Genomic DNA, 27,877 nt, shown 5'->3' with positions numbered 1-27,877 from the left:
CTTTACTTATAGGCTTTTACTGTTGGGATAAAAGTTAGTCTAAAAAAGGTAAAATAAGTGCAACAATGTCAAGAAAAGACACGCATTAAAGAAATCTCAGCAAAAGACCTGTTGAAAGGGACTTTATGTACTGTAGGAAATAACCTAGTAATGACTACTTTATGAGCTGAAACCGGATCAACAACAACAACAACAACATGAGCAATGGGGCATTTAAGGAGAGAACAATCTATAGTGCAGTGTACATAACACTTTGACACGAATACAACCTGGGGCTCTTGCTATAGGACATGCTGATTGGTGGTTAGAGGGTAAACACATCCCTCGTGTTTTCATGAGGGTGCTGTACTTTTTGGCTTGTACTTCAGGAATAGAGTCTGCTCCGGATTTTTCGCTCCCTCTACATATTTTCCCCTCTATACAGGAAACAGTCGTTTGTCAACACCACACATAAATGATGTTTGTTTCCTGTCTTTGGCTGGGGATTTTTCGGCCTATTCGACAGCAGCATGACAGATCTTGGAGCTGACATGCGATACATGTTTTTTTCAAGCTAAGCAAACCATAAAAAATATAGTTTGGAGGAGGTGATATTTAGGGGAAATGTCAAACACAACGCTTGTAATTACAGCTTATGAGATCAACACAAATCGGACAAAGCGGTCCGAGTACTAACCAGGTGTGAGGAACAAAAACGTAACATTCAACATTAAACACCTTTTGACAGTGGGTGTGGATACGTTAAAACGTCATGAAGCTCATTTAGACAGCAAATGTCCAACCGCCTCTTCTAATTCTCTGCTTATCTGTGCAGCCACGCTGCTACACCCCAGCGTTCAGAGGGGGGCTCGGACCCCTGCCCCACTACAGACAGGGGGGTTCCCCCTGCCGAACGCTGGGCAACAATAAAACAAAGCCATCACACTGGGGCTGGTTGGGGGAGGTGGGTGAGCATGCAGGGGTGCAGGGTGGGGTGGAGGGAGGGCGGAAAGTGAGAGGAACAGCTGCTGAGTGGGAGAGTTGGATGAGGGGGAGGACACGGGAGAAAAAGAAAGCTGGAGGAAGGAGGGAGGGGGGTAGTTCTCTCTCTTCTCTCTCAGTGAAATAAATTACTTTTATGTTTGCGGCCTGCTCAGGCTACGCCATCGCTGGGGTGAGAACCCCCCTCTGGTCTCTTTAGGCATACACAAATTGACAAGCGCACAATGACGCAGCTTATAGCTATACGGTTCTCTCTACAATAACGGCTCAGTGTGCAGAGTTCAGTGGCTCAAAAAAAGCTTTACCACGCAGACATGTTGGCATCCTAACGCGCACACACTCGCACACAAACTGAATTTCTTTTGCCTTTCAGATTCTCCTGTCCCTCCGTCTCCGAGGGATTCTCCGTATTAGAATCAGTGTGTCCATGGCCCATTCTGCAGAGTGCTGACAGACTTGCTAAAACACAGCGATGGACAACTCGGAGCTGCTGTCAAGTCGTCGAGCTGGAGGCTGTCCAGCTGTGTGTGCGTGACAAAGGTCTACAGGTCAGACTTTAACATTTGCCCGCGTTTCTGGAGTTACTTATTGAAAAAGGTACTCTGTGGAGTTTTTAAACCTGCAGTGGTGCTACGGAGTAATGTTTTTGTCCCGGTTTAGTTTTTATCTTTCTCTGGCGGGTGCATGAGCCACCCGCCGGTGACACAATGCACATTCTTGCAGATTATTTTTTATTATTCCAATGAACAACACTTTTCCAAGATATCTATTCATTTACCTTTGTTTGAATCTAGTTATAAAACTAAATTGCACACATTTATTGCTCGACACGTAATAAAAGAAAAGCTATAAAAAGTATTCTGCTGAGCATCAAAACTGTCGCCCTTTACCCGTCACGTCAGCAGACACACATTGGTGATTGAGGGTAATTCTCACCAGCAGCTCGTAAACGTACAAACATTATCACTATTGTTTTAGTACTTTGCATATTAAGAAATAACACAAACGTTGCTCATTCCACAGCTTGAATACATTTTACGACGCCTGTGACAACTAGTTGTTGGTTACCTGAATGCTTCTAAGAAACACAGTAATGACATATCGGTATGCGAGCCGGGGTCTACTCTGCGGGACACACTTCATACGTCCCTGCTGCACGGAGAGCTGAGTGGATGTTTGAGTTGGTACGGGCCTTGGCGACATCCAAATACAGCTGCTCGCTCCACTCAGCCTGCTGCTACAAAACACCAGTCAGCAAAGGCAAAGACTGGAAACAAGTTTGGAACATACTAAAACTAAATTTATTTGGGATATTTTTGGTTACATAAGGCAAGCTGTTTAGTCTCTATTTTAATACAGAGGCTAAAAAAAAAAAAAGCTTGTTTATTGCAGTTCACCAACTTTTTCACCACAGCTTTTTATTTTTGTTAGCATTTAATAGGCTGCCTGACTCTCTTTCACTCTTCTTTCGCCCTATGACTCTTTCACTTGGAAGCGCCTTTTTACCATGTACATTTAAATGAATGGAGGCCAGAAATAGTGCAGTGTATTGGGGGGGGGGGGGGGGGGGGGGGACTGTAGACATAACAAAATCAGGGAGGAAAGAAGCCAGCCGCATATACAGGGCCTTGGGGAGCACACTGGTGAGGAAGGAGAGCGGCACCGAGGCCAACAATGGCACACATTCACAGTCTGGTTCAACCTCATTATTTAGCAGACCTAAGTGGAACACCCCTCAGTGCAAGAACTTTAATACTGGTATTCAGATCATTAAAAAGGTGCCGTAAATATAAAAAAACCATCATCTGTATAATGAGTAGCTCAATAAATATCAGATGGGGGACAAATTGTTTAAAGTCAGGAAACACTTTTTCTAGTAAAGCGCAATATACTCGCCTATTTCAAAATGATTGTAATTGTGTATTGATTATCTCTCGTTTAATGTAGTTGCATATCTAAAATGACAAAAAACAACTTGTTATTTCTTTGCAAATATTTAGGTTTTTTCTAAGAAGTGAGGCAACGAAAACTAACCAAATAATATTGCATCACTTGTCACTGGGAAATGTAATTAGTGTGGCATTTTCTGCATTACCACAAAACACTGGCAGCGTTATGAGACATGAAACAAAAAAAGTATATTATCCCAACTGAATGCCCCATGTCACCCCCATAGCTTCATCTTCAGTCATCAGACTTTAATCTCTCTTATTTATACTTGATGAAATCTCAGGTTTGAGGTTAACCACTGACTGACCCACCCTAGAGGACAGGAACACAAGGGGATTCCAGAGATGATTTCATGAATTGAAAAATAATCACAGAATGGATAAAGTAAGATATTGAATAGCAAAATATGACAAATGGAAATCCAAACTAAGTGTATATTGTGCAGGATTTAAAAGACGGTTTATCAACAGATTCCCTCTGTAGGGATATCTAAATAAAACTAGAGGAATTTATTTTCCACCACTAAATTCAAATTTTGCAGTTTCCCACTTCACCAACCTGATAAACTTAGCAAAGAATCCACCCGACTGGCATAAGAAAATGCTACTGGTTGTCATGGGGCATTCTCTGGCTATGGGGAACTGGTGACCCCTGACCCATCCTGGCACTGTCCTTCCTCTTCTTCGTCTCTTTCCCCCCCCCCCAGCAGGAAACATCCGATGGATCGTTATAGAGGACTGTTTCACTGAGTGACGTGATGAAGCGACTCAATAAAAACCATGAGGGTCAGCTCTCCATGTGGAGTCTGGGAAGTTGGCTTGAAGCTGCTCTATCGCACCAGAAGAACAACTACTGCATTATAATGATTTAGTCAAACTATCAGAAATGTTGGCGGTGGAATGAACTAATTCATTGAGCATGGTAAAGCTATAGTGAGGTAGATGGTCATCCATTACATTGAAGACCCACTGGAAGCGAACAAATCCTGCGACATTGCCTCCATCACTCATTACATACAAGCTAATCCACGACTTCCTCCAACAATTTACTTGACGTGACACCAAGCGCCACATTTTGTGAGTATCTGTAATCTGGGTGGTAAAGGACATACAAGGACGGATCCCACTATCTACAGCAGTAATCCTCTTCACGAGACTAAACACGACAGTCCCACATCGCCAGCAATCCCACAATGCTTTGAGAGCGGATTCATTTGCGTCCCACAGAAAATAAAATGGTGAAAACATTGCTAGCATAGCATTGCTTGCATCCTTCACATTAGTTAACATTTTACCAAACCATCCCAGCATTAATATATGAAATATCTAAGAACCTACAGAATATTAGGAGCACAAATGTACACTACATTAAGAGCATATACTTTTGGAATATATGTTTCATGTTGTTTTTATGTTCTGTAAAGAGTGTTGGTTGATTAGTTGGTTAGAAGCATGTCCGTGATTTTATGGATGAAAAAATGTAACCTTGTAGCACCAGCAGGGCAAAGCAGACCAAAGGTAGACACACAACCACACAGAAAGCACCCGATAAGCATTGACATGCCATTATTATACAGAATTCACCCTCCACTGTACAGTGTGTCGGGACATAAAGCACCACATTCAGCCCTTCATAATGTTTACACACCCATAGTGGGCAGTGACAGCGGCTGGTACAAAAAGTGAGTTTGTCAACCGACCTGCACTCCCATATATAGCCACTATACTGTCAGGATTCCTTTCATGCTATCTGGAATTAGCCTGCAGCATTCAGAGCAGGAGTCTTTCAGTCTCGCCCTGCTCCTGAACTCCGACCTCTTAGCCTTTAGTTTACGCGGCTACAACCTGCGGGGAGGAGTGAGCTGGGAGAGGCAAGTGCATCATGGGCAAAAACCTCTCAAAGCTTCTGCAGCGAACACAACAAGCAAACAGTTGCTGTTCACGTTAAAAGTCTATTTATCATCAATGCAGCAGGCCGGAGGTAATGTCTTTTATATTCCACACATTCTTCTTCATTGACTAAACATTGCGCCTACATTACCCACAATGCAACTCAACCACTGACAGCTTGGTCTGGCATCCCAGTGTTTCATACTCGGTGCGGCTATTGGTTAACCACGTTAAACTGATGGAATTCCCCTTTAAGTAGGAAAACACACAATGCAACAATATAGGGTTTGCATTACAAGCTTTGTACATTCAGACACTGTGTATTATATGCTCGGGTGGTTAGTCGTATCTGCCCTATAGACATCGTAATCCATACAAGTACAAATCTTTGCAGAGTGGCACTTTAAAAATTAATTCTGCGTGACGCTACAATCTTGGCAATCTTTCTCTTAAGAACAGCTCTTGTTCAACCAGGTGGGTATTAAAAGCTATTCTGAAAGCATGCATTAAAATATTCTCAAAGGTTACCATTTTAAATGTTAAAGTCAGTGGGCCAAACTTTCTCTGTCCTCGTGACAAACCTTATAATTACGTGGAACATGTTTTTACAGTAGATCTCTAAAGTACTTTAAGTGGTGGTTAGAAGTATAGAAAAAGCACACGTGCACTTAAATCACAGCCTATAGGCATGTCTGCGGGAATGTTGTTCCCCGCTGGACTAATACAGACATCGGTGCGTTACGGTCGTCAGATGCACAGGATGGGTCGTCGACATACAGAACAGACGCACAAATATGCCCACACACGCTTCATTAAAAGGGTCTGAAGTGGACGTATAAATGTGTGTCTGCAATCAGCAGGTTTCATATGTGCTCCTTTGGCAGCTAAGGTCGAGTCCATTGTGCCACGAGTAATTTAAGTGTCTCGGCCGTTTTCACGGAGTCAAACCAGAGACAAACACACACACACACACACACACACACACACACACACACACACACACACACACACACACACATTCCCAGAGACAAATACCAGCACAGACCTGAAAACCTGGAATGACCAGAGTCAAAAAATGACATTAAATTTAAATGTTACCGTCTTTGAGAACCATCAGCTGCACAAAGCTGTCTAAATTGTAACCGTTTTGAGGGGGACTTACAAGAGGCTTAACTTGAAGTTATTCAATATAGAAACACGGCTTATGAGCTACAACAGTATAAAAAAAAACTCCTTGCTCACTTCACCAGAAAGTACCCAAAGAATGCACTGAAAATGTAACTTAAAGAAAGATGTGACTGTAGTAAGTATAGGATGACTAACATTTGAAAATGTGTAGCTCCCTGCCACAGACCAAAAGACTCAAACATTGAGCATGCAGTCCATTTAAATCTAATGGAAAAATCTATGCAAATTCGTGAAAATCATTCATCTACATCATGAACACTGCACTCCTGCACTAGTACATGATGAATAAATGAGTACTATGACTGTGTCAACACGAAACTTCTGCCTGGATGGTGTGTGTGTGCACGCGCGTGTGTGTGCGTGTGTACACGTGAGTCAGTACGATCAGGTCAAGGTTCCCTACGAGGGTTATCTGTAATTAGCCCGAAGGAGGTGGGGTTAGTTTTACATCTAGATCGAGTCTTGACAGAGTCGCTTTGAGAGAATCGTTCATCCTCCAATCCCAAGACTGCAGAGGACTATTATGGTGTGGGTGTCGGTTATAACCACCTGGTTATTTTGTCACGGTCGGCGTGTGCTGGATGTATAGTTACACACTAGGAATAGAAAGTTAACAGCCTTTGTATACAATCCAGCTTCCAAGACCTAGAAAAAAAAAAGTGGATTTTGAAAGGGAAGTTCCTCCAACAGCCTGTCTCGCAGTAACACAACAGTCCAAAAATATCCCAGTGCAGCACGGAGCAGGTCTCTGCATGTGCTTCTGCTGCTCCGGTCTGGACCACGGACATACGGGCCGGAGCTGGAGACACACGAGCAACCACAAACGTGCGTGCACACACACACACGCACGCGTATTTAACAGGAAACACATGGCGATATCAACACCAACCTTTTGTTCTCTGACGTGCACGCGCACAGATGTACACACAAGTGACGTCAAACTGGGAATTCTGGAACAGGAAGCAGCAGCTCATTCACCAAGCGATCTTCAAACGTATAAACATGCTTGTTTGTGCACTTTGTTACAGGTTAAACGAATTCAACCAGAACAATACAGAAACACGGTCTTTACGTTTCTACCTCGGTGCCAGGCTGCACACAGCTTTGCATGGAAAAGGGCATGCTTTGCATGTCGGCCCAGGCTGGCAGTATTGTTTGCATCTTCACTCACGACAGGAAGTGAGAAAACGACAGGTGTTTTAATCTCTGATAATGACTGGCATTTCCATCTGGACAACCTGGAGATGAAAAGCTGTTAATGGCAGGGCGGCGCTAAGGCGTGTGACTCGTTAAAGGTTACAGTAACAACCCTCTAAGGCAAAGCTTACCACCTCACACAATGCAGGGATTCTGTGAAGGAGTGTGCGCTCTGAATGCATCCATGACCAAGCTAAAATTACATCGGGACGCTCCGCTTGTTAGCACAGCTCACTTCCTTTTCCTGTATGACACACAGGAAAAATGTCAATCAGCCGTGCAGCTGAAACCAGTCCTCGTCTGATTGAGACAAAGCTAGGTGATGATAGATGTGCAACAATGTGGCGGCTTCTCAGGACTGCAAGACCACCTCAATTCTGCATGCTCACTGTCACGGCATTGTTGGTTGTTGTTCAGTCAATTCTGCATCCATCGTCTTTTCGCTCCCTCCCTTCCCGTCCTCCTTTGCTCCCCCTTTCTTGTCGACTCCATCACGCCTCATGTGAGGCTGCCAGCAGCAGGTGAAAGATCGTGACCCCCCCCAATAGAAAGAATTAGTGCCCTCCTCCTGCGGGCAGAGAGAGCTCAGCTCCAGCCTGAAGCAGGGATTAGGAAAACTGGAGGGATAGCACATCTCTCAATACCAACAGTCTCAAAACACTAACAAATGTTAGCTCTCCGTAGAAAATAAGACTCACCAAATACCGTCATCTGCCCGTTATGGTGCTTCTATAATCCAGGAACAGACACAGAAGAGCCGATACTGAAACAACTGAGAAAATAAATCAAACAATCTATTTTCTTGCGAACTCTCCTTCCCATGTATTGTTATTATAGTATCGGTCTCCCAGGAAGTACTGTAACTGCTCTTGTCATCCAATATACTCATGCATCATCCCTCATGGAAGCACAGTTGGGTTTCTTCCGCATGCAGTGCGTTTGAACTCGACATGCTATCTGGAACTGCTTTAGGCAGAACAGAGATAAAAGTGTTCGATCACACTGGACATCGGGATGGCAGGTATATTATCATGACACACAGGCACGTATATACAGTATATATATATATATATATACACAAACACTTAACTGTTCTTCTTATAAACCATCGCCATCAAACAAAAAGAGTACCGTTGCACACACCTCACCTAGACTTCAATATAAAATAGGGCAAGTTGTGGAGTGATTTAAGATAATCTTCAAGGGAGAGAAACGTGATACAGCGCGGGACCAACGACATCCTGTGGAGCCATCCGTCTCAAAGACCTCCAGTAAAAACATCACTCAGGGAGACAGAGAGAGAAAGCTACCGGACAGCTGCAGCTCATCATAAACGTGACCAGCCGTCACTACTACGGTTTTGTTTCCGTGTGACAAAGATGAGAACAGTAGACAAAAGGCTGTTTGAGGAGAAGATACACAACAACATCTCATCTGTGACCTCTGAGTTTCCACAGAAAGAACATGGAAAGATGTTGTGGGAAAGATATTTGGATATAAGCTAACAACCTCACAATGACTATTGAAATCTAAATATGGCATACTGCCATTTGCAAATCACAGGAGGCGCAATCTGCCCTTTTCACAGCAGCTATGTCAGGGTAAACACAGGTGTAATTAATAACATTGATTATGGTCCTGGTATTGTGTATGCTGGCTCACTGGAATGGCTGTAACACACTAAATAGAACAAGAGGATAAATAATTGAATCAATTACACCTGTGTTTAACCTACAATTACATGTCAAAAAGAAAAAATCTGTTTGGGACAGATCCCCGCATAAATCACACCATAATCATTTATATTGTGTTTTTTAATGAAATTGATAATAATGATGTAAAAATGTTAATTTCCTCTAATCATATTAGAGCATCGGTGACGTAATTGCATTAAGATATTGTATTTTAAATGGTTCAGCTCTAATGCTGCAGGTGTAATGTTTAACATGTTCACTATCTTAGTTTAATGTATTAGCATGCTAACATTTGCCACTAAACACAAAGCACAGCTGAGGCTGATGCCATTAGTTTTGCAGGTATTTGGTCATGAACCAAAGTGTTGGACAAATTAAAATTCTGACCTAATGATGTAATCAAAGTCATTACACTTCATCCCGAGGGGGTAACATGAATGTGGTACCAAAATAAGAAGCTCCTCCAGCCACTTGCTGCTCTATAAACCCAGAGCCACAAAGTCATGAGAAGACAAGCGGAAGACAGTAAATCACCAGGACCGAACTATACTGACGGGACATGAGAGGAGAGTCTGGGCTGTCCTGGGTTTAACATTACAGGGTGGCACACCGGGGGGTGAAGGTGTTAAGGTCGTCCAATCTCAGATTACATTCCCACGAGATTTAGAGGTGGGAAGAACACCTGCCATCCTTCTCCAACTGTGACGAAAGAAACTGCCATGCAACTGACTTCTTCATACTGGTCAGTGATGAAGCAGAGTTAACACACACACACACAGCTTAGCCTGTCACTTTAAAGATGACCTAATCATTTGTTTATATAATATAATTGTGTCATTTAATGCACAGAGTGGTGTCGTTCTTCTCATCTAATTCTCTGCAAGGAATAAGCGTACTTCCCAACGTTTCAAACTATTCCTTTAATTCAGTATGCAACAGCAGGAGCAGACGTGATGGTGGCAAAAGGGCCTCGTCAATCATAGACACAAAACTTGAAAGGTGATGTTAGGCATTAATCATCACTTCTGAAGACTGAAGTGTGAAAATCAACTGTTAACGCCAAAAAAAAACTGTCCAGTTCTACCTTCTTTCTCCATCTGCTGTGGTTACATAACAGCCTGAAGTCTGTCCAAAGGAAATTATTTAAAACTGTCAATCACCGTGTCCAAAAAACAAGATCAATCTGCGGCCGGTCTTTTGAAAGATGTTGCCCCAGTTATGTTAAATACAGACCATAACTCTACTGACAGCAGAACTTCTTGTTCCTTCTGTCCGTCACTCACTTGCCATCTCATAGCCTAGTCCAGAGTGAATTCCAGTGTCCCCTGGCCTTCATTAGCTCTCCCTGTTATGCAACCTGCTCCACCATCAATACCTCCGTTATCTTCTACCAGCATTCATCTGTCAGCGGTTATCTCTCTCGCGCAGGGCTGCTGCAGTCTGGCCTGCATGCTGCTCACACGCAGCACGACAAGCACACCTGTCGCATTGAAAAACAAGGGGGACGCGTGTTTGAACTATGCCAGTGGGTCGATTCATTACACGCGGAGAAGGGGCTCGACATTGGTGTCATTGTCACTCACTCTTTGTCTTCGAAGATGTCGTTGCAGACCGCTAAATGAGCAAATCGTCGGCTCGCTGCTGCTGTTGCTGGAGACAACGTTGTTCTTGATTGACAGCGGCTAAAAGTTCTCCTTTTACTGCGCACTAAACTGCTTTCACGTTGACCCACTTGGCAACTTTGCCAGCTCAATCATGGTGTTTGTCCGGTGCTAAAAAAAACAACAACCTCAATCACATTGCACAGGTTCCTGTTGCGTTGCGTCATCACTGACGGGCGGCTCACCTGATGGGAGTGGGGGGGTCTCTGCACTAAAATGTACTTTGAGTGGTCCAAAGTTGCCCTCAGAGGCGCAGTCATTGCTACAAATGTAATTGTAGGTCCATTACTAATCAATGAATCTAATCTTAATTCGAATTTTATTTAGCATCGGGTTGGTGCAAATCAATCAAAGTGATTTAAAGATGAAAAACACCTATAAATGGAAATTGCACATACGATTAGAAAAATATTGAAATTCATTGGCTCTTAATTTGATAGACTTAGAGAGTCTATTGATATGGGGTGGAGACAGTGCAGTTTTGCGGCATGTATCCTTAAATTCAATACATAAATAGACAAAAAAATATTTTTTTTGTCTTTTGGCTGATGACTTTAATCAAGTGCAATATTTTTCAATAGCATACTTATTTAGCCATACATCATTGTTCCCGTAAATGCTGCAGAATCCCGGTGGTGGAAAACAAGTACAAACACATACAGCAAACCCTAAAAGATACAGGTGTTAGAGGAATTCTCTCTGCCAATCTCAATGTTTTCTGAAGCCAACAAACAACACATGAGATTCGAGCTGAATTGGGCAGTAAAACACAGATCCTGTTTAAACCACAGTTGCCACACTGGGCCCATAACGTGTTGTTTTATGCTTTCAACAACACAGTTTAATGTTCTCTCCAACAGTTGACTTAAGGGGTTCTCAGTAACCTTTGTGAACCAGCCCTGAAGGTCCTTGTAGGATTTAGAGGCGGTAGCTGAGGTCAAATTGTTTTAGTTTATGTCAGGTATCAGGTTTGACCTTATGGGGAACATTCTGTGCAAAGCAGTTATTTATATAATCTCTTCATATAAACTAAAAGAATAATGGAGACCTGTAGTGACCAATAATCCAAATTACATTCCCAGGTGTGATCTTTTTTTACTGAAATCCTTATCCTCCCTTTATTTCGATATAGTTCCCTTACTTTTATATTACTGATGTCTTCTCGATGAGGCAGCGGTTTCTTCAATCAGATCTAATTATGTGGCCTCCAGATTATACAAACTGGACTGCATGTCTGTCATTTGAATCTTAAAAACTACTCTGAATCATGTCACAGGTAGGTATATCTGTCCGTGTAAGTATTGCATAGAGTGCTTGCTAATACTCTCCCTTGGATAATAAAATACAGTACAAACATGTTGTCTTTACCAATATATCAGACTCCTCTCTGCAGGGATCATGTTGCTTTAAATGTAAAACCTTAGACAACAGTTTTTGTCACGCAGACACCTCCCTGCATGCACACAATGTAAAGGAAACCCAAAACCACACTTAGTCCTTTCGTCCTTATTTATAGGTTTGTTAGGGCACAGAAACAGTGTAGGGCCAGATCGTGTCTGTGACCACTGAATTGAATTATGAGGAACCCGTGAGGAGTGAGAAACAGTCCTGTACCTATCTACCTCTCCTTCCTCTGGACTCCACACTTCACTGTAATCTTATTTTCTTGAGAAATACTAAAATAAAGTGGATGCTAACAGAGTTTGTGTCAAGTGGGGAACCATATTTCTTTGTTTGGAAAGTATTGACATTGTGACTTATCGGTCTGCTGGCTGGTGAGTAATATCTTTGGCACTGGTGAGGTCGCGGTCTAAATTATTTTCCCACAGGGGATAGGCTTGGCCCTGCAGCCTTGCCATTCAATATCATCTTTCTCACAGCAAGATGACTTCATTGTCAACTGAAACCGCTAAAATCCCGAAAGTGGTAAGGATTTCCCCTCAGGTTGCAGCTGAACAGACAAACAATGCCGAAGCTGTCTGTTAGCGTTGCTGTCCTCTTAACATGTCAGTGTCTAGTCCCTCCAGTGACAGAAATTATAGTTGGATAATAACTGTTTGTTCCCACACGTGTATAGGCATGCCTGACCATTTTCAGTTAAGTGGAAGTCCCATAGTCCAAATAGTTTCGAGTTCAAGTGAGAAGGTTGCGGCCATGAACCTTTGATAGCCTGAAAACAAACTGCTATACTGGAGGTGACTTAACTGAACTATATTGTCATCACTTAATAAAGTGTATGGCCTAAACTCTAGTGCAACTTCTGTTGGATTTAATCATTTGATGATTAATTCCACCTTTGAGCATCCTGCTATTCGGTGTTTTCCCAAAATAAAGGAAATTCTCATTTAATTTGTTTCACGTCCCCTGTTGTAAACAGCACTTTGTAACATCAGGAAATAGTGTGCTGTTCCAATCAGGCATTTATCTCAGATGACTTGGGCTGTGAGACACACAAAATGACTTCCTGACCTCAAAAAAGATATTTCCTGCGGTTAACGATGTTTATGCATGTCTGGTAACGTGCGCACATGAGTTGTTGTGCCATTTCCAGCCATAACCGTCCATTTGTACTCTCTGCCTTTTAGAAAAATACTGTTTGCAGCATATCTTCTGTAGAAAAATGGATGTTGCTAACATTGCAACAACTACTTGTACAGATCCATAGCAATTACAATTTAACTGACTGATTCACATTTATATCTATGGTTTCAGCCACTATTTCTTCACCTTTTATCTACTTATCAAATGCTATTGTTAGCATTATCTGTAGGAACTCTTTTTTTTACAGTTGCTTTGCAAAAGTTGATTTGTGATTTGTTAATGTTTGTCTGCTATCTGTACCCGCTTACCAAGCTAGCCATTTTAGTTGTCCAAGGCTAATATGCTGCCGTTACTACATTCTGAGTAATTTACTGTCGGGCTAACTGTTCATTTCTTGTGAACTCTTTTTGAATCCAGTTTCTTCGTTACTATGCAAATCTATTCAAACAATTAGGCCGGCCTTTAGTCCAACAAGCTTTTTGGCATCAAATGTTGTCAGAAACGTTTATTTGAAGTGTTCTTAGCTTGCTGAATAGCTACATGCATAAGGCCAGAAGAAAATCACTTACACTTTCAAGTTGTATAACAGGAAGTAAAATGATAGCACACATTACATCATATACCTACACTGGTGTGAAATGAGCAAGTTGGACAATGAAGTAGTGGGTTACCACCCAAAGAAAAAACTATTTTATGTGCTAGTAATATGCTTTTAAGTCCCTGCATTTACAAAATAAAACATTTAGAACTGGAGCCCTTGTTTTTTTATACCAACACAGGAGTGTGCAAGTATTATTGTAACACCAAGTGTTACGTCTGCGCCCTTGGTCAGCCCTGGGGCCCACAACACTCCACCGAGGACCCGAATCAACCACAAAAGACACCTTTAAAACAATCAAATCCATAAGATTTATTAACATAAAGACATGTGTACAAGACAATACAAAATCCTAAACTGAGAGGCAAAAAGACCAGCAGTCCCCACACCAGAGGCCTCTCCCTTCTGCTGCTGACACAGGAGCTTTAAAGCTCTTCTTTCCCGGTCCAGGTGCACCTCGCTGAGCAATGCAGCGCACCTGGGCACAGCTACTGGAGAGGGACAACAGCACAGGAACACTTAACAGCTGTGACAAAGAGGAAGCAGAAACACAAGTTATATGGTAGTTAAACAATTAAATCCCTGCAGTTCGTACCCATCATCGATTACTGCTGAAAGAGAGAGAGGTGTGTGGGTCTGATTTTGTAGTTTCGATCACTTTATTGGTGTGTGAGTCTGCTGGCTTGTGTGATACTGTATGGCGAACCTATCTGTTGCAGACTGAAGAGGTGATATGGAGGACTGCTGATGAGTTGAGTCACGCCAGAGATAAACAATGTCTGGTGTTTATGATGACAGATGACGAGCCAAAAATAGGAATAGAGATTTTACTCTACGACAAGCGAAGGCTGTAACTGAGAAAAAGACGAGGGCAGCCATAATAAAAAATCATAATTGCCTTGACTGAAACTGGGCACGCTAAAGATGAGTAGATGACACACAATGTCGGTTTGAAAAAAAAAAAAAACTCTTTAACACAGCCTTGCAGGCACAACAATACAGGAAAAAAATGCAATGCGGGTTCAAACGCTATGCTTATAGCTCATGCCCCCATGTCTTTAACCTCAATACATCCGTTTGGATTAGCACTCGCTTACAGATGTTTTTATCACAGATTTTGTACTGCATCAGCTTTACAGTTTGCCGAGACAGATTTCCCCCTCGGGCTGAGCTGTATACATGGCAGGTATATGTTTTACCTCTCATGCATGCACACACAAGCATCTGTACACCTACACTCATTAGAAAGCTTATCTCCACCATCGGCTGTGAAAATCTGGGAGCCCCGGTCTGCTGCTTTCAGTTCAGAGCGACGACTGTGAGAGAGAGCCTTTGTGATATCAGACCCTGAGACAGAAAGAGCTGCCGAGAGCTTGCCAGGATTAATGGACATTAGCATGAAGTCGTGAAGAAAGCAGGAAACGCTACAGGAAATGCCTCAGAGGGTGTGTAATGCTATCTCTGATCACTGCCCATGTGGCACCCGCATTGTGTATGCTGATGTGGTGGGAAAATAGTGAAGGCTTTTGTGTGTTTAGCACACAAGGGAGATGTTAAATATGCTGAGATATTTTAGAAATAGTTATTGTATTGCTGCTGTTATGAGACACCAAGTATTCTAATTATATTTAAAAAAGTGTATACCCTATTTTATTTACTTATTTATTAGAAATGTTTGTTTTTACGACACATGTTGCTTTCAGCAGAAATATGTAAATCAGAGGCATTTCCTCAAAATATAGCAAAGTAAACCTTCATTATGCAAGAATGTGTAACTGTTTATGTTTCGATCCGAAATGATACAATTTAAAGGACGAATATGCAACATTCAGAGCAGATATATATAGCAGCAAAGAACAATTTGCTCTTATAAGATGTACGTAGTGGACCAATGTCTTCCTGAGCAGAGAATGAAGTCGCTCTCCCTTTGTGTGTGTTGTAACTATAGCTTCTCCTTGCTTTGCTGACATAGCCGGGCCAGCCACGTGTGCTTTTAGTGCATGTTCGTGCATGTTAGTGCATGTGAGCGTGCCCCACTAGCTAGCTCAGGCCGCCACTCTGCACCACTCTCATATGGCAGTTACAGCTTCATATTACTTTATCTTTTTCGAACACATATTTAGCTTTTAGCTTGTCTCCTCAACACGTCTTGTTAAAAGAGCTCTTTGTCCTTTTGTCTAAACTAGAGCCTCAGGGATAGAAACCTTTTAATTTAGACAGAAATCAACTAATTATATTAATTCTATGAAGCCTGAACCAGTCTCACATCCTGTGTGTATTTCACACTCAGTGAGACAGAGAGGCATCGTGTCGGTGATCTAATCTGCACTGGAAGAAACTACCGTGCGTCTGTCATCACAGTCACAGGCTCATATATAATCCTCAGAAAACACAAGTTCACACTTCGTTATTTTACTGAGTTCACTGATTAACAATGAAACTCTTTTCTTTTTCGGCTCAGCTGAAAGAATCAAAATAATGAAGGTGGACATTCGAGCAGCTGGTTGACAGGCGCCAGCATGAACTGCATCTGATGACAAAATGAGTGTTATTTATCAGGAGGACGATAAGATTATGTTGAGGGCATGTTTCATGAATCCACTTTGTGCAGTCTCCCCCTTTTTATGGGCCAGTAATGCCTGCATGTGCGTTATATATCCAACAATGGCACAAGATTGGATGATAAATTTAATATCCCTGTGAAGATCTTAAACATAACGTGAGTCGAGTGTCAGAGAAGCACAGACACACCTGGAGCCTCACAATCTATTCATGTTTGACCTTCTTCAAAAGAACATTTCTCTTCATTATGTCATGTGTCCCGGCCCATTTTTCCTATTTTTAACAGATTGTTTTTTTACATCACTACCTGGTGTCAAGTTGTCCAGAAATGATGATGTAATCTGGATAAAGTAACTGGCTGCCCTGTAAAGATCATCATGGGGACTCATTCACACAACTCAATGTTGTTCAATCAGTTCAATGATTGCAATGAAATTATGAAAAGCTGAATAGGCACTACCTAAAATTATAATGAATGAGGAGTTCACATTTGAGACACGTTTTAGCTGTAAATATATCACAGAAACAGTGAAGGAACCCAAAACCGAACTCATTTTATCTCAGATTTCATTACAACATTTTGGGACATGATGAGTTTCCTTTCTTTTCTCAGTTTGCTTGCTCCTACATCCATTTGTTTATTGTTGACGTGGGCTCTATTTGCTCATTGTTTGGGGTGGCACAGATTCTAACTGCTGGATATGTGATAATAATAAATGCAACCCAATATATATAACAAACTGGACCTTAAGGTTAACATTTCTCTCCCTTTTTCTCTGTGGACCACTGTACAGCAGCAGCAACACACTCCCTGACCTCTGACCTCACATAATACTGCTCAAGAGCATTTCACTTTGCGCCTCGTATGGACATTTCTAGACCAGGTGCCATGGACTGACTGATACGTTTACATGTTCACTTTTTAACAAGTCAAGTCCCACTGTGGCCCATCTCCTCTGTAGTCACCCCCCGTATAACCCTGAACTCAGTTTCCCAGAAACCTGATCCACTGCTATCCACAAACCTTGCCTTTACATCCATCCCTCATAATCTTCAGTTTTCTCTCTCCGGTCGTTTGTTACGTGTTGGTTGCGTTGCATATCATATTTGAGTCTCATCCTCCCGCTGAACCTCAACCGCAGGAAGGCGTGTGGCAGGTGGGGGGGGGGTCTGTTGGAAGTGGGCGTCTGTTTTCCTCATCAGTGGAAGTCTAGGTCACCAAACCACAAGAGCCTCTGGCTCACCTCACACAAACTTTAGTTTCGTCTGACAGCCACACAGAGAGCATGGTTTCACGCTTTAAACAAGGGGCATTATTATAAAGCTGCGAAAGTGAGAATGTGTGTGAAATCTTTCAATCTCACGTGGTGACAGAGCAATGTTTCCCTGATTTGCCTGTAGGAGTGTGCAATCTTTCGAGCAGCAACTGCTGTAAGTCTGCACAGTTAGGAAAATCTACAAAACATCATCACAAATCATTAGCAAAGACATCATTTTAGGAGCAGACCTTAAAATCACAGACGTTTCTGCCTCCCTCAGAGCAATGACAACATCTGTCACCTGCATAGGGACTATTTTTTCCAAAGAAATATGAATGAAAAAGGCGTATATTGAGGTAAATCAATACGCAGAGTTTAATGTAATACATTGTATTATAATGTATATTGAATTGGAGTGGAGGCAGACATCTCAGAGATGGACTTGGGAACATAAAACCCAAACTACCTGCATGGCTAAATACCGCTGAAGGTTGAGTGATTTGGGCAAACCGAACCTTTCTGTCGTCACAGTAAGCAACTGTTACGCCAAGTAATGCTTCAGAGGAATCCACTCTCATGTCTGTATAACCAATATGAAACTAGAGGAAGCAAGCAATTAGCTTAGCTTAGCGTGAAGACTGATATGAAAATGGTGGTCTATCTAGAAGGGGAGCAGTGACCTTCTGAGTATTACCACCACCACGAGGAGGACAGGACCGGACTATCCATTTCCCCCTGCTTCCAGTCTTTATGATAAGCTCAGATAGCTAGTTAGTGGCCAGCTTCATATTTAGTAAAATTAGTATTCCTTTAAAAATTAGAGATCTGACAGTCTGATGGATGCTCAGAGCAGCTTGTTTGTCAAAGAATTTAGTTTGTCTCCATGTTCCAAGACACAACACTATATTTGGAAACTTGATGTTGAGTCTCAGTAAACCAGATGCATGATTGTGGTCAGTTGCAGAGGGTCTCGGTCTCCTTTAGTGTATTGCCAAATGGCCGAAAGATCATTTGAACCAGGCTGGAGCAACTTACAGGCTCCCGAGATAAAAGTTCTCGCTAGAATATTCTAAAAGGATCTTGGATGTCACCAGCACTCTACTCTATCTCCCTCCCTACTTTATAGATAGCGGACAGATGGAACTAGGCTGTCGCTTTGCTAAAGTTAGCAATGCAATTAGTTCACACACTAATTAGCTGTGAGAGAAGCAGAGGCACACCAGATTTCCCTGGTGTCTAAAACCTGTTTCCCAGCCCTGAATAAGAGTAAATGAGGTCCTGGCAGCCGCAGCAGGAAATATCCAAAAAGAAAAACACGGCAGATCCTACGATACATAGAGGTTTAACAAACGGTTGATTAAGTGTTATAGAACAGCGGTTCTTTTGAACAACTAGCGATTTTTTTCATTCCTAAATTGTAGTTGTCAGCCTCAACCAACGCTGACTTGAGAGACGTCACTTCATCATGTGTCTTTAGACAGCTTTTTGTCACATCCATGTCAACAAACTATGATGTCTGAAATGGATGGAGTTCCCCTTTAAGGGATCACAAGACAAAAATACTGGAAACCTCTGTTATTGGACAGCAAACAGGTCATTTCAAAATGTGTTAAATCTTTCATAAGTAACAATAGCAACGTAAAATAAACTTTATATTGCACTGTAGAAGTATGATTCATTGATTTCCCTGAATTGTTTCTCATACTACCCTCTTTACTCAACTCTGCTTGGACAAAATGTGGTTTCACTTTAGGACCAGCAATTCCTAAGAAGGACCACATTCCCACACACTTGTATTTATTAGTACTGCTAGCCGAGCATAGAAAGTCATTGGAAAGAATAAAAACAATGTCTGATGAGTGTTGCTTCAATCTGTGTGTATATGGACACATGTGTGTGTGTGAGTGTGGGCTGAGGTGAAACTGCAAGCCCAAGAATGTGGAGGGGGTATAAAACAATTAAAGCTCTGTTAAGGGAGTGCGGCGCTGGCCGGCATCGCGCATCAGGTGCAACGGACGACTCGACAATGGAGCGCTCTGGGCTGGTGAGCAGATCAATGTCATGTGTGTCATGAACGGGGCAAAATGCTTCACTTGACGGACACTCTGGACATTCATAATGGACACGAATCACCAGAAGGACAAATGGATGCATACCGCCTTAAATGACATCCCTATCATTTCAAAAGGATACTGCTTTTCTTCCAAAGGTCTTCGATCACACAGATTTTTTTTTATTCTGGCCTAGTCCACTGGTCAGGTGACACAGTTTTATAGGCTTAACTAACTGTATGTTAAAAAGTATCCAAACAATAGAACCAATACCGTACCAGTAAGATGAGTCATCTTTAGTTTATTTCAACAGATAACCAGCCAATAACATAAATCAAACACTTTCCACAATCGGGGCATGTTCTTCCAGACGAATCTGGAAAGAAATATTTAAACTTCCCGTCTGACTCACACAACTATGTTTTTGTGATTATTGGCTGTCTGACCAACAAGCAACGTAAACTTTACATTGTTGTTTGTGTGACAGCGGGGAAGAAATTCTCTGGCACTAAATGAAAGGTCTCGTTGCAACATTAGCTATTCATACACTTGTACTCCCCTGGAGGGACGGGACCAGGAATCCCACCCATTTACGAGAAAAAGGCTGCGTCTCAAGGAAACTGATCCAGATCTGATTGCTTTGGGTGCAGCACGGCTTAAAAAACTAAAAAACTAAATCTTGCATGCTTTTCAACATTATCTCAAAAGGCATTAACTCTTTCTCTTGAGGGGATTCAACTGTCACTCTTATTCAGAGTGACTGACATTTAAAAGAAACTGTAAAGGACAATTTAAATAGAAATTCCTCTCAAATCTTCAAGGTAAAACTGTCCCCCTTCTGAAGGTCAGCTTGTCTTGTTCCATCACTTTCATCAACAAAGCATTTCTCAAATTGCTTCCCTCAGCATATTCATCATTCTATAGATAGATAGGAGGACATACCACGATGTACTTGATCCCAAACAAGAGACAGGTGGTGTCTTGTGTTCATCAGGAAAATGATCATGTGGATAAAGATGGATACAGATGGATACAGATGCAGTCGATGATGTGGCAGTTTAGAGAGGGTCAGTGGCTTTGTTCCCCAAAAAGTGTTCTTGAGCATGATGCTCAAACTTCTCTATTTTAATGGCATCCAAGGGTTTGTTCCCTTTCAATGTCTTCGAGGTACAGAGGCTGTTGTTATTAAAACCGTTTAATTAAACCGACAGTAATGTTTTGGCAGCACAACACAGTGTAAAGACAGAACTGCCATTTTATCATTTGATAAAGTTGATACGGCAAACTGTTTCTTGAATTTGGAATTGTGTTTCCAGCAACTTGACTTTGAAACAAAACAGTAAAGTTGATGGTCTATTTGTAATAAATGAAATAACTTGACTTCTCTCACCTCGTCTCGTAAGATTATGTTTGTCTGAGACAGACATGTGAAGATACCGTATGTCAAAAGAGAGTTTCTTACACCTCACAGCCTTCTTGTCCTTCATGTCGAGTCATGTCAGATTTATTGATATTGCCCAGAATCACAAATTTGTCTTCATGTCATCAGAGGTGTCTTGTGTATGGGTTCTTCCATATGTTTTTTTCAAGCTTTCCTGTATCTCCAGGTATTAACTTTAACAGTTTCAAGCACTTTACATCAATAAATGCACATTTTATTATCCTACACCCAGTCAAACCACCTAACTTTCCTTGTTTAACCACACGCTGTTTCCACTGATGGACCTCCCAGCAGAGAGACTCCGTCTTAAACTCCGTGTCCTAAGTATCGACAACAATGCCCCCACAGCACCAGATGGAGAACCATAAACAACGGGCCCATGTGCACCCAATAGGGTCCATAAATAGTGTAACAGTTCTGAGGGTAAAGACATCGTGGCGAGCCCCTGATCCCCCGAGTGTCCAGAGGGCCGAGGAGACGCTGGCCCATAACTCCCCGATTCTTTCAGCGACAGAGAGCCTTTTTATGCTCTCATTAACTTGTGAGTAAATCATAGAGGGGAAACACTGCCGTGCCCGTATTCTTCAGCTACGACCAGTGGTGGTTGTCTGTAAGCATTCTGCTGAGGCAAAGCAGCAGATGTCTGGGTGGAGATTGTGCGAGACAAAGAAAGACAGAGATAAGGAAAAAGACAGGGCAGTTGAGACAAATCATTTTCATACAATTCACAGGATTACTTTGAGGGTTTTTTTTCACACAGTAGGATGGAATAAGTGCTAGAAAGGTTTCAGAGACCTGACCTGGTACTATCTTTGCTACCTTGATTTGAAAACCTCAACCACCTGATGCTTCAAGTAAACAAGAACAACCTCCGGGGATTCCCCTTTTAGTCGTAAAGCTTTATTTCAGCCCCGACCAAATACACTTTTTATTGTCTATTCTCATCCAACACTTCCTTGGTCATCATTGCGCTGTAACAACCATCCGTTACAGCCAACATATACCACATACAGATGCCAGACCATGAGAATTGATCCATTTAATCCCTTCACTATTGTAAAAAGGGTTTGAACATGGTCGTAGTCTGAGGGGTGAGGCGGTTGTTGCAAGTGTGTTTCTGTTAAACCCCCATGACTGAATCTATTTTCTGAGGCACCTATGACACTCATCTGGACCACAACAATGCCCCCTTTCTCCTCTCCGCCTCACGCTTGGCTGGCTTCTCTGAATACGACCCAGGGCGAAATAATCCATACCCCTGAACCCCCACACGGCACTCACATACACAGAAACACACACATGTTGGCACTTAAATGGTCGCACGTGTTGGGGCTCACTGAAACGAAAGTCTCGCTACTCGTAGAACACACAAAAAACTCAGCTTAGGCAAACACCTACACGTAAACTCACAAATTAAACAGGCAGACGATACACATGGTGATACATTTAAGAACATTGAAGCCTAAACATCGACAAGAGCTCAAATCAGAATCAGACAACTCAGAATCACAACACTGCCCTCATGTGGAGATCATGACGAAATACAAGAGCTTTGCTTCATTTCTTCCTGATGATTAGTTCAAATTAGTACCAAAGACGGAGTCCACTTTTGAATTTATCAGTGTCACATGAGGACAATCTGCAAACTGAAGGCATTCCAAAATGAAAACAATCTAATCCTCATTAATGTGGCAACTTGTCCACCGTATTAAACTGTAAACTGACTCTTATTGCGGTGTTCATCTTAACAGAATGTCAGTCTACACAATACTGACTTATATTTACATTTTCCTTCAATAGATGTTTATGTAACGCAGTGGTATAACAACCTATACTCGATTCAATTCCACGAATTTAACATTTGCCACAATTTCCCATGACCATTTTAAGAAAATGACACTCGTGTATGCATAACATTAATAGTTCAGCCGGTTATGGTGTGGCAAAGCTCTCTGCAGGCATTACGAGTGCCGGAAGTGACCGGGCTGGCTGACTCGAAATGCTGAAGTGAGCGTGCACGTATCCTATTCCATTTCAGTTCTCCGAGATACTTGATGAATATGGAAGTCAGCTCTTTAAAGCACTTCTCATCATGGAGGGTCAGAGATGAGGGCTGTCAGACGTTGTAATAAATGTTTTTAAACTGCGTCCATGTCGGCAGGTGTGTCTCAGAAAACTGAATTTGAAAACATACTGAGCAAAATGAATAAAGAGTTGAAATGTTATTGGGGACCAATTTAAATTCCAAACCATCATATTCAATGTGAAATTGAACAATACAGATTGTATTCCTTTTTTTTCTGGAGCATGTTCCCCTCAGTGGACATTCTACATTTAAAACATTTAGCTACTACATGATATAAGCCCAACTATGAGTTGGAAGAGGATCCAATTTCCTAGCTTTATCAAAAAAAAAAGAAATGGTGGTTTTCTCTCTCTCTCTCTCTCTCTCTCTCTCTCTCTCTCTCTCTCTCTCTCTCTCTCTCTCTGTGTTGCCTTAATAAGGCTTTAGTACTGCATAGGGTACTAACAAACATACTTACAACGGATTGACTTATCACAACCCCTTCTACAAGGTGAGCCTGGAGCTTAGTGATAGTTGGCTGTATTTAAGTTCCTACAGGCGTGTTGAAGAGGAATACTTTTCTATTTGTCTTCAGCTGTGACTGTGTTGAATAGTGACAATGTATGGGCATTGATGCATTTGGTCTTTAAAATAACTATGCAAACTCCTGTCAGAAATATATATGACATAGTAATAAGCATTATTGGATTAATAGTTCATCATAGAAAGTCTGACGAAGCCTTTGGGACGCAGGTATTATACAGGTGCCTCCTCTCGCACGACTAAATGTTCTGAGTGAACTGCTGATAAGCAGCAGTCTGCCTAAAATAGCAACATCATGATCGTCGTCAGTAAGTGAGTATAGTTGCTGTAAGGAGGGCAGAGCCGCTGCGTTCTCGACAGGATCCGTTCCTCACACATTATCTGATCGTCAAGCTGGGTGTTGAAACATCTTGCTGACAGTAAATAACCACAGGACCAAGTAAGAGTTTATTTTCTCATTTTTATGCTTATTATACCTGCAAAAAAATGTATTTCTGTTCAATAGTAGGTCTACAACTTTACTAAATCCAAGTATTTGCAGCTTTTCATTTAACTTGCTCTGTTGTGATGATTGTGTGTCTGCTGTTATCAGTATACTGATGGCTGATGACTCGTTATGCTTCTGCTTCCTTCTGCAATTCTCATGTTTAACCATGTTGCCGAGCTAAAGCTTTGATATGGATGTCCAAAAGGTCAGACATCCCTTGCCACATTTGTTGGGATTGAAGCTATTGTTTTACCCTGTCGTATATATAAAACCAATGTAATTTCCTTTGCTTACCATGTTGTCTTTGCATTGATCCAAGGGGCAACAAAAGAACTATTCTTGGTATTGTCCTGTCTTTTAATGCTTTGTGCTCAGGTTGTCTTCTACAATAATATAGTTATAACAATAATAACTTTATTTATAGTTGCAGCTACTTCATTGAAATGTTCCTCTGGGTGTTTTTATGGTTAATGTTTATTCAGCCAATGTTTACATCACCGTATTAGAGCTAGTCTTCCCCTAACACTGGCCCCCCGGGGAGCCAGTTGGTTTGTTTTGATAAGAAGTTGAAGGTGGTGATGTCACCATTTGGACTTCTTATCTCTACGACCATTTAAAGGACTGGTGCCTTTGCCGGCTCTTTGACTTGTTTTTAAACATGGATTTTCGTCATCGCTTTCTCATTTCACTGTTTAATTCTATGAGGTGCCTAATGACGTTTTTTTGCAATATGCTGTTTGACATGTTAGAGAAAATGCTCATTAATACTCTGTCTTTGTATTACATATTTGGAATTATATCTTCTGCAAAAAGTAAAAAACAGGTATTTATGGTGGTATTTCTTGAGCATCAGTACAGTTTACTCACATTTCAGGCAGATGAGTAACAGTAACCGTTAAACACATTATTTCCAGACACTTAAAATGTAAAAATACTAATTTCTCCCTCGTCATTTATAACTTGTGTTTAATTGCTGGTGAACTTTCAATCTTTAACTATTTCACTGTAAGTTACTTAAATTTAGATAACACATTCCTCATATTTCCTGAACATCCACATTGGCTAAACTACGACTACTATTTCATTATCCAGTGATAATTCCGTAACTCTTTCTTTTTTTCTAAATGGAGCGTCCTTTACCAAGTCATCCATCAGAGGGCGTCATCTCACAATCTTCCTTCTGAAACTTGTAAATCCAGAGTAAATATTTGTACAGAACCTTAGTCTGCACTTTATTTGATTTAGTGGACCATTTGATTTACCTTCAAACAACATGTGTCAGCTATCGATAACAAATAGCAGAAAGAACATGTGTGTGTCGAGGCATGACTGTGAAATCTTTTATGCGTAGAGTTATAGCAGCACTGTGGAATAGCCATTTTAGAGCAATCTGTTTCACTGCTGCTGGGCATCAGTTTTGTGTCCTCAAAATAACCATGTCTTAAACCAACTGATGTTATAGTTAATCAGCACATTTTTAAGAGTTTGGCCCAAACACACAAGTTCATTATTAGAGCAATGCCCCGAGGGGAAGGGAGACAGAAAGACAGAGGGGTAAGAGAGAACAGAAAAGAGATTATAATGTGCGTATGAGTGTGTGCGTGTGCGTGTCACGGCCACCCGCAGATGAGTTTACGAAGACGAGGGTTAATCTCGCTACTCAGACAGCCGTGGCAGTGAATAGGCTAGGAGGAGGAAGATGCACGTAATCTGATGTCCCGCCTGCCGCTCAACTCCAGCCAGCAATGGTCTGGACTGGGTAGTGTGTGTTGCTCGGGATAACTTCCCTAAATGGATTACAGGACAGCATATGTCAGTGAAAGGGCACCTGCACAGACAAACACACACACACACACACACACACACACACACAGACTGTACGAGCAGGTGCACAACCAGAGATTAGTCAGAAGTGCTTTTTTTCACCCCCTGCAAGGAGCTTAAAGTCATGACCAGCTAAGAGAAACAAGAGGTATCGGAGCAGCTCTGCATTTTTGACATTTCTCTGCCCTTTCTCTCAATATTTGAATACTTTCTACCTTTTGACCTTTTACAGTCATTGCCTACCAGCTAAATGATTCCCTTCTCTTCCAGCTATCTGTTTCTCTGAAGTCTGACTGGAGTATCAAGTGTCTGAGAGCTGCTACAACAGGAGGATGGCGTCAAAGGAAGACAAGGAAGAGTCTGAGGCCCAGGCTCCAGACAACCCCCAGGTCTGGACTCCGGACTCATCCGAGTTCGAGGTAACCGCCGACCGGCTAGAGCAGCTGCTGAAGAGCATGGAGGTGCTGTTGTTGGACGTGGAGCAGCTGCGGGGCCACTGCAGCCACCACGCTACTGAGCTGATGCGTGCGGCGGTGGACCTGAAGCAGCAGCAAGAGGAGCTGAAGGAGGGTTACTCTGAGATGTCCAGAGAGATGCAGGAGATCTTGGATTCGGTGGAAGACCTCTTCAGCACCAAGAGCGCCTTCGAAGCCAAAGAGACGCAAGCTCAGAAACTGAACCGGCAGCTCTGAGGCAAAGAACGTGACTGACAGACTTTGTTTCTCCTCGAGGAGGAAGCCAAAACTCTAGAGTGTGTGGTTTTGAATTTGGATGTGTGAGTCAACATTTGGTTGAGATGCTGAGTTTTTGCAGCAATGTTTAATGAGATTCTTAAATTACATTATATAACATTTCTGTTGTGCAATGGATACTTTTTAGGTCTATATAACCACTTTCACTGAAAAGTAGTTTGTACAATGCATGGCTATGTATCATCACTATTGTAAATATGTCCAAATGCATACAGCCGCAATAATACTCATAAAGTTGAATTAAAACCTTTCTGTCGTAGTTTTAATGAAACTTGAACATTATAAGATTAACAAGGGTACAATTTGGTGCATCGCTTTCACGCTTTATTATCAAGCTTCTGTCTTTAACACAAGTTATGACAGGCCTGTGCATGTCAACACACTATTTGATATGACTTCTGCAGTCTTTCTTTTTTTCCTGCCTACCCACTAAAGAACACACACACACACACACACACACACACACACACACACACACACACACACACACATGCGCACACACATCACAGCTATCATTTCCACCACCATGGGTCTTGACTAAAGTATATACGTTCTTACTCCCGTCAGCCTGGATGGCTCCTACAGCAATTGCGGCACAGGAATGTTGCTCTTCATCGGCTTTTGGTACATCTTCCATATTCTATTCCCATCCAGACTCTGTAAAGCACATCTAAATAGAGCCTGAGAGCAATGTTTACCTCCAACACGTTCCTTCCGCTGTGACTTACTGGTCTGTATTTAGTGGTTATGGCATGTGTGGAAGGGACAATCAGTGGTCAACAACTTAAAAATAAAAATCAATCAACACTGGTAACTTCAAGATCTCTTATACCCTCAATCTCACTTTGGTGGGTTTGTTATTGCATAGCAACCATTAAATACGTACCATAAGATTATCTTCTTCTTTTGTATTGGGACAAACAGTGAGTACCTCTACACACATGTAGGTGTTTTTCTTCATCTCACCATTTTTGTAATATTGAGCGTCCAGCACACAAAGCGTTTCTAAGAATGTGCCTGTGGCTACGTCCATCATTAGAGTCTAATCCCAGAACAGAATGATGTGGATTTAGAGGTATATCTATCCTAAATACTTTCTTTACCTCTCTCTGGACCGATGGCAAAAAAGTTAGAGTTTTAGGGGCATGACCACATAGTATGTTTATATGAACCACGGCTATTTTGACATCTCAG

The 27,877-nt window shown here is 41.9% G+C and overlaps 1 protein-coding gene across 1 annotated transcript; it reads left to right on the top strand.

Annotated features, from left to right (window-relative positions):
* Positions 1-23,919: 23,919 nt before the first annotated feature.
* Positions 23,920-26,933, top strand: LOC306711561 (uncharacterized protein). Its single transcript, XM_079180560.1, has 2 exons — positions 23,920-24,059; positions 26,202-26,933. Exon 2 carries the CDS (start codon positions 26,264-26,266, stop codon positions 26,621-26,623), a length of 360 nt encoding a protein of 119 aa, XP_079036686.1. The 5' UTR covers positions 23,920-24,059; positions 26,202-26,263; the 3' UTR covers positions 26,624-26,933.
* The last annotated feature ends 944 nt before the right edge of the window (positions 26,934-27,877 follow it).

Source organism: Pholis gunnellus (assembly GCF_910591455.1).
Source record: "Pholis gunnellus genome assembly, chromosome: 19".
Taxonomy (NCBI): Eukaryota; Metazoa; Chordata; class Actinopteri; order Perciformes; family Pholidae; genus Pholis; species Pholis gunnellus.
Note: the sequence above shows the minus strand (reverse complement) of the source record. Positions and strands in the feature narration are given on the sequence as shown.

Excerpts from the sequence above, each read along its gene's own strand:
- LOC306711561 (XM_079180560.1), top strand. The coding sequence starts at position 26,264 with ATGGCGTCAAAGGAAGACAAGGAAGAGTCTGAGGCCCAGGCTCCAGAC.